Source organism: Plasmopara halstedii, assembly GCF_900000015.1.
Source record: "Plasmopara halstedii genome assembly, contig: Scaffold_1343, whole genome shotgun sequence".
Taxonomy (NCBI): Eukaryota; Oomycota; class Peronosporomycetes; order Peronosporales; family Peronosporaceae; genus Plasmopara; species Plasmopara halstedii.
This window is the reverse complement of record NW_020188258.1, coordinates 1,536,612-1,544,282: the sequence shown is the minus strand read 5'-3', so window position 1 is coordinate 1,544,282 and position 7,671 is coordinate 1,536,612. Positions and strand designations below refer to the sequence as shown.

At 45.0% G+C, this 7,671-nt stretch overlaps 4 protein-coding genes across 4 annotated transcripts; 1 reads left to right on the top strand and 3 right to left on the bottom strand.

The window, feature by feature from the left end:
* Window positions 1-699: 699 nt before the first annotated feature.
* PHALS_01334 (mitochondrial carrier family) lies at window positions 700-1,737 on the top strand (the record flags this gene model as incomplete). Its single annotated transcript, XM_024715710.1, has 1 exon — window positions 700-1,737. One exon carries the CDS (start codon window positions 700-702, stop codon window positions 1,735-1,737), a length of 1,038 nt encoding a protein of 345 aa, XP_024581381.1.
* A 340-nt stretch (window positions 1,738-2,077) lies between these two features.
* PHALS_01333 (Uncharacterized conserved protein) lies at window positions 2,078-2,430 on the bottom strand (the record flags this gene model as incomplete). The annotated part of the gene is made up of 2 exons (XM_024715709.1): window positions 2,078-2,308; window positions 2,371-2,430. The coding sequence occupies 2 exons, from the start codon at window positions 2,428-2,430 to the stop codon at window positions 2,078-2,080; spliced, it is 291 nt and encodes a 96-aa protein (XP_024581380.1).
* Window positions 2,431-2,761: 331 nt separating this feature from the next.
* Window positions 2,762-3,929, bottom strand: PHALS_01332 (dna-directed rna polymerase i and iii subunit; the record flags this gene model as incomplete). The annotated part of the gene is made up of 3 exons (XM_024715708.1): window positions 2,762-3,342; window positions 3,405-3,807; window positions 3,879-3,929. The coding sequence occupies 3 exons, from the start codon at window positions 3,927-3,929 to the stop codon at window positions 2,762-2,764; spliced, it is 1,035 nt and encodes a 344-aa protein (XP_024581379.1).
* A 744-nt stretch (window positions 3,930-4,673) lies between these two features.
* On the bottom strand, window positions 4,674-5,592 carry PHALS_01331 (ubiquinol-cytochrome c reductase cytochrome c1 subunit; the record flags this gene model as incomplete). The annotated part of the gene is made up of 2 exons (XM_024715707.1): window positions 4,674-5,447; window positions 5,554-5,592. The coding sequence occupies 2 exons, from the start codon at window positions 5,590-5,592 to the stop codon at window positions 4,674-4,676; spliced, it is 813 nt and encodes a 270-aa protein (XP_024581378.1).
* Window positions 5,593-7,671: the final 2,079 nt, after the last annotated feature.

The following is a 7,671-nucleotide window of genomic DNA, read 5'->3' as shown; positions in this document are numbered from 1 at the left end:
GGACAGTACTTGACACAGCGTCAAATAGAATATGCAGTACGTCGTTACAAAGGCCACCAGACTATACCGCAATCTGTTTAGATGATCTTGATTGAAAAAAATCACGAAAAAAATAAAAAAAATACTTGCGCGGCCTCCTAAACCTGCAATAACCAATTGAGACAGTTGTAGAGTTAAGATGTCCGCTACCATAGTTACTTTTATTACAATTTTATCAGATACAATTCCATTTTCGAATTGTACAAAAATTAAGATACACATTTGGTGGAAATCGTGAATTTAAAAATATATGTCGAAGTACTTGGCATTCGTGAAGTCCGCTAGGATACGTGGTGCACCTAGGCTGCTAGCTACAGTTAGAGATTGTGAAAAGCATACATTCTAAATCTAATAATATGAGCTGAAGCAAACTTGATAACTAGTTTCGTGAAAGTCTCTTGGATTCGCTCCTGATTGGAACGTACAAACCCAGCTTCTGTGTGTCTGTTCACGCGAACTCTATTAGTCAAAACTGTCTCTGAGCGAAGTGCATGGCGACCTGGTTGCAATAGCAAAGAACGTTGATTTTTTTGCCAGATTATGTACAATCCATGAATAAGAGCAGAATTACTTTTATTCTGCACGTATCAAAATAGATTACTATTTTCAGTAGCCGGAGCCTCAGTCTAACCACCCGTCAGAACCTGATTAGATTTTGTCATGAGCGCCTTCTTCCCAACCATCGCGTCACTTAACCCCGCTGCTCCTTCGTCCGCAGCATCCAAGACGCGCTGCACCTCAATCTTGGCCACCTCGGCTGTGAAGTGGAATGCGCGTCTCTCGCACGATCCCATCCACGACAATGCGTATTACGGCAAGTGCATGATTGGTGGTATACTCTCTTGTGGACTTACGCACACGGGCATCACCCCACTTGATGTCGTTAAGTGTAACATGCAAGTAAATTCCGCCAAATATAGCGGTCTAATGCCGGGTCTTAAGACCATTGCGTCTGAGGAGGGTGCTGGCGCTTTGTTTAAGGGATGGGCTCCTACCGCCATTGGATATTCTGCCCAAGGAATGTGCAAGTTCGGCTTTTACGAGTTTTTTAAAGATTTTTACAGCAGTATTGCCGGTGAAGAAAATGCTTACAAGTATCGAGGAGCCATTTATTTGGCCGGATCAGCCTCGGCTGAATTTTTCGCCGATATGGCCTTGTGCCCTATGGAGATGGTCAAGGTAAAGGTTCAGACTTCACCCGCGGGAACTTTTCCAGTGGAATTTGGAGCTGCTGTAACTGCGATGAAGGCTAACTCAGCCGAAACTCGCTTTCCATTTGGATCGTTGGTTCCATTGTGGTCCCGTCAGATCCCATACACGATGGCTAAATTCTTTTTCTTTGAGAAGGTGGTGGAAGCTTTCTACACCTACGTCTTCACGGAGCCGAAGAGCTCTTACCCGAAAAGCACGCAGCTTGGTGTTACTTTTGCTTCCGGTTATCTGGCTGGTGTCATTTGCGCCATTGTGTCTCACCCAGCCGACTCAGTTGTGTCGCTGATGGGTAAGGCTGAGAATAAAGGAAAGGGATTTGGCCAGATTGCTAGCGAAGCTGGCTTGGTTAACTTGGCTACCAAAGGTCTGGGAACGCGCATCATCATGATTGGTACGCTGACGGGCGCGCAGTGGTGGATTTATGACACGTTCAAGACGGTCATGGGCATGGGCACGAGTGGTGGTGCTGCCCCGAAGAAGCATTAGCTGCGATCTTGTTCATACGGGTACGGTTTCGATTGTTCGGAAATATAGTTTCAGAGGCTTAAGCAGGTCTTTCCCGTACTTAATGGTGCTGAGAAAACCGCCATTCGCGGTGCAAACTGCTTTTAGAATACATTCATCCTAAGCGATGCATAGAAGCCTATAAATGCAGGTTAAGCTATGCAACGAAAGAAATGGAAGAATCTTTCTCTTGTCATTTTGCACATATTTTCATTGAGCTTTTACGTTTATTTTTGCAGCTTGAAGTAATTCACGCCGTTTCCACTTTATAATCGGACGTTCAATTTAAGCGGATTGGTCATGAAGACCCCGTGCATCCTTCCTAGGTAAAAAACAGAGTATGTACGGCCATCAAAACAAGCGCACCAGCCACATATGGACTCTTTCGTTCCCCAATACGTGAAGCCTTCCAACACAAACCACCCAAACCTTCGTGCTTGCCTGGCATCTGGCCCCGATCGAAAAGCGTGGGAAACTTCATCTTGATGTAGGTGCAAGTGCAAATGAAAAGCAAAATGACGGTTAGAAGTCCTTGGAGATTAAATAGAGCAGACTACAAGTAAAGGTGTACATGTTAGCCTATCATAAAGTCCTAGCCAGAGTAGAGTGACTTGCCATGTTTCCTTGATGCTTTATGAAAACCAATGCAAGCATGCAATCGTACTTAGTGTTCATTTTATCTTGGTATTAAAAACTACAGCCGCTATAGTACCGGTTCTAGCTGGTGCTAAATTTGGTATTGCATCTTTCACCACTCAATCAGACACAACGATGTTCATGCTCAAGAAGAAGAAACCGCAAGTCGACAGCACCAAACAAATAAAACTGGCGCTTTGGGAATTAACCAAGATTACCATTGTTTTTGTCGGCATCCGTGCATCATCGTTTTTCCTTAATCAGGCAAGCTAGTGGAGACCTAATCAAGGATTTGGAGAACTGTACGACTTCTAAGCTACATTCAGATGTTTTAAAATCATAACAAAGCAAGTTGGTTCTGATGGGATTTCTAGCTTGTGAGTATATTGATCTCCTCTTCCTGATCTTCCTCAACTTCTTCATCCTCATCAACCTGTGTAAACGAATCTAGTGCAATGTTGCATTTGTTTACGAGCACGTTTAGGGCCTCTAGCAGAAGCTCCTCTGGCTTGATCATTCCAACAGACTCGATACTAAAGATAAAGTGGTCAGCTTGACGTCCTAAGCGAATCTTTTTGTCCCAGCCAGGCTCACGAATACAGTTTCGGCACATTGTGCAGGCGCGTTGATCTTTCACAACAATACTTTGAACGCCTCCCACATCTTCAATGTCGAACAAATTTACCGGACAATTTTCCATCAAGCTCACAGCGTCCGCGCCCTCAATTTTCTCTGATAGCTCCACCTTCGGCATCAACCGATATGACGCAGTGGCAACGGGCGAAAATTTAGCATGATCCTTTCCAATGCCTTTGCGACAGTGTGCCTCCAGTGCTAAGCTCTGACCAGGTCTCAATTTTGCAATCAGAATATCATCATGTACGGGTCGAATCAAGCCAAATCGCTCCTCCTGGTTTCCTTGCGGCACCCACTCGAGATCGCGCGAGTATACTATGCATATGAAAAATAATTGTCACCAGACGATGTGCAACATTGAATAAAAACACGCGTACCAGAAGAGAAAATTGCCTTGGTTGGATCTTTTGGATGTTCAGGGTCGAACTTGCACGTTACGTCGAGCTTAAAGACGATAGTGTTTTCGTCCGTAGCCTCGGCCTCTTCATTGTCTGAAAATCCCTGGAACTCACGCGGATCCACATTGAGAGGTACGAGGCCAAGTCGGTGGGCGAGCACCTCATCCTGGATAATAGACGAGTTGTTCCAGATGTACACATGCTCGATGGCCATAGTGGGAACCTCGGCCAATAAAATACGACGCAGGGCATTGGCGATAGCAGCGTCGATGCCGATAAGATCAAAGATAATACTATCTTCCGTCAAGCGCTGAAGTTTAATCTTTACTTTACTTTTGGATTGATCCACGAAGCTGTAGCTGCTCTTGCTGCCTACATCGGGCTTTTGTATTTTTTGCAGGGTCAGACGCGTCAAAGAATATCAAACATCATGAAGAAAGAACCATCGCTCACCTGGTGCGGCGCATCCAAGCCGACACGAATGACTTTAGCGGCCTTTCCCATTTGTTCTGTTGATTTTACTTTATACATTATTGGCCAGCCATTCAATCGTACTTATAATGGTCGTGTTTGATAAGAACTTTTCAGACGATAATTAAGTCAGTTATATTCCTCGCTATTGAGAACGAATTGGCTGACGCAATCTTGCGGATTCGTATAACTTTTCGCTGTCACAATGCACGCGACGTGATGACTGCTTTATCATGTACAGCACTACAGCTTCAGGTTTTATCTTTTGGTTCATCAAGCCCCAGCTGCATAGCCTCAGCACCGATTCGCCAACAAGATATAGCAGTTCATTTTGAGACCCATGTTGCCCACGTTAATCAACATTTCTTGGGAGCTGCAAGTATGACATTTAAGCCTTGACTATGGACTCACCCAGAAGGGCTCCGTATATGCAGTATTAATAAGCCAGCGATGTTTTGATGGATTTCTGCCGATTGAAGCTTTGATGCGCCGGAGAGCGGCCTCTATTCTATATCGCCGCTTCCAAGCTCGTCGTTTCCGAAGTTGTTTTCTGCATCTTGGCAATCACCAAGAAAAATCAATTTAGTCGGCAACTCACCATCATCGAATTCAAAATCTGCCGTGTGGTTCCCACGATATCATTTCTAATAACTCATAACTCAGGCACACAGAACACAGAACACAGCTCATTTTTACAAAGGAGTAGCAACCAAATTGGCATCTGACTACTCTATTTTTTTCTCCTAGCATGAGTAAGAGTTAGCCTCGCATCTAGCCTTACTTAGTGTAGGTAATTTTTCGAGTCTTTAGTGGCGCCCATTTCAGACGCTTGTAGTAGCCAGTCAAAGCACACAGTGTCAGCAGAGCAATAGTCGTCTGCATGCCCTGCTTCTTCCGCACGTCGTGCTCAGGCTCAGAAGCCCACGCAAGGAAAACTGACACGTCCTTAGCCATTTGAGAAGTGGTGCATAACGTCTTGTCTTCATACTCAATCTGGCCATCTTGTAACTGGCGCTCCATAGCGATCGCGCCACCGCCAAAATACGGATTATAGTAAAGACCTGGTAGCAGCTCCGTGCCCTCGGGAGGGTCAACATAGCCAGTCAACAGCGCGAACAAATAATCGACACCAGCATGGCGAGATTTCACTATCAGCGAAAGATCAGGAGGTATAGCGCCATTATTGGCTGCGGCTGCAGCCTCGTCGTTTGGGTACGGTCGTGGGAGCGGGTCTGAAAGCTTACCGGGGCGCTCAAACATCTCACCCTCATCGTTCGGGCCATCAACAACATCTATATCAGCCGCAATGGCTTTGACCTCCTCTTCGGTGTGAGTGACTCCAACCAGATTGCGAAAGCAAATACGATCTAAACTGTGACAGGATGCGCAAACTTCGCGATACACCTGGTACCCACGACGTACACTGGCATAGTCAAACGAAGACAGCGGGCTCTGGTGATCAAATCCGTAATGCAGCGCTTCGATCTGGTCACTGCTTAAGGCAGTGACCCCTGTGACCACTGAGCCGCCCAACAAAGCACCAGCACCCATCTGCAATAGAATAAAGTAAGTCAATTTCTAATCATGACAGTGGGGGGCCAAACGAGCAACATCAAAGCGCATAGCGCACTAATTCTAACAAATGTGTAGCAACAACCTTAGCCGCGCGTTGCAGCAACTTGGCCCGGTTCATCATCGTGTCGAACTATCTCGCTAGTCTCGACGGTTCCGTGGCTGTGTGCGTGTGAGGCACAGTGTATTGTCCCCCTTTTTCCAGATATAAAACCTCTCTTTGTCTCAGTACGTCGCCTCTCCCAATTTTTTGATCAATGTTGGTGATTTTTCTCGAGGTCACCTTTTTTAGGGTTTACTACATAGCTTTTTGCAAAAAAAAATATATTTGTATCGTATTCGGAGGTTAAGTAGATTCGTACTTCGTAAAAAAAGTTGTATGCCTCACGTAATGCAGTACATTTAAGACATATACTATTTATAAGTCACCTTGAAATTAATCAGAGCACAGTATTCGAGAGGCGCTCGGCTCCAATTCTGGATGAAGCGTACGAACTCAACCTCTTTGCGTTGTGGGCGCAAAATCTTCGAGTCAAATAAACCTCTGTACATAGTGAACGGCTACCGATTGCACTTGATAGTATGAATATCAATCCGATGACCGAGTTAACAGAAAACTAGATTTTCGGTGAGGATGGGGGACGTGCTGTTTGGCTCTCTGTCGTCATGACAACTAGTTAATCTTAATAAGCTTTTGTCTTTGCAAGGCGTAGTAGGATTAACGGCCCTAGGTCTGGATACGGTGATGAAATAAATGCGTTAATGCGTTATTTAGAAACGAAGCGCTGTTAGACAACTCCAGCAAGACCTCAATCACTTGTTACGGCACTCACTGTAATGCTGCTGATGCTAAGCGTCTAGCTCTCTGGGGTTATGGTGTAAAATCTCTTCGGGGGAAAAGGACGAGATGACCATAAATACGGCCATGCACCAGATGGAGCAAAAGCGCATCAAGCTTGCGATCTCAGAGCTTTGGAGGCAGACCTCCTTCGGAGCTGGTAACTGTAACGGTGTTACACGAACCCTGGTATGAAGGGGTTAGTCACAAAAGATGGTGTGATCCACAATGGTGCGGCTACACCTTAACAAAAAAAACTTCGTGGCGGGGCTGCCAGTAGTTATGCATTTAAATTGAGGTTATACTATTTAATCAGGAGAAACTATAGATTTGGATCTAGGCGGCTCTGTCGCAAATAAGACAAAAAATACAGCTTACACTTTGAACGGAAGAGTGCACTTCCTTGGGTTAAGGTTGTGGGCTCTCTTGGAGTTAGCGGACTGCGATCCGCTACCCTCATACCGGTTCCGGTATAGAACATAAGGTCTGTGATCTTAGCGTAACTTCCTCTAACCAAAGAGCTACGGCAGCCCCATTGCAGTAACACTTAACATTGATGAAGGGTCTTCTAATAGATGCGACTCTCAACGAAATTTTCCCTGTAAACAGGCCTATACTGTAATCTTGAGTATAACCCTCACTATCATGGGAATTTCCCGTCCGACTACACGCACTTATTGAGTAGAAGTTAAAAATGTTTACACGCTTCACTGCGCTCACTTCTAGCGAGCCGTTAATGTACTTAAAAGAGGAGATAAGTGTAATGGTGTAGGTCCCATAACACATGTTGTGTGGATCACATACTTCGTGTGTCTGACTTTAACTGTATGGTTATATATCCTGTTACATCAGAAATAGGATCGCTTATCAGGTTAGGAAGGCTAAAAGCCAATTGGTTACAATAGTGTAAAAGGGCGCTGTTCACAAACAGTCCCTCAACCACAATACACACGCTTGTGCGACGATGAAGCGATTCCCGACGTGGAGGGAGAAGGATAGTCCCGACTTGACTGGAAGGGAGAAGGATAGTCTTGATTTGGACGGAAGAAGAACGACGAAAGCCTTTTGAGGCAAATTTGCATTGTATCACTTGAAGCTGAGGTTTAAGCTCAGTACACCCTTGATATATTAATCAGAACCTCAAAGATTTATTAGTAATAATTCTAGAAGCCCTTGGGGTGTTTTGCATGTAGCTAGGAACCATAACACATTTAAATTTAGTTGCAAGTTCAAGCTTTCGTAAAAAATTATCCAGTAGAAGGGACTGGCTTACGCCACCCACTCCTAAGGACAGAGACACGTCAGTCTCGTCACCAGTACTAATCCCCAGGTAGGAACCGGCATTTTGTATCACACAAAATGTTT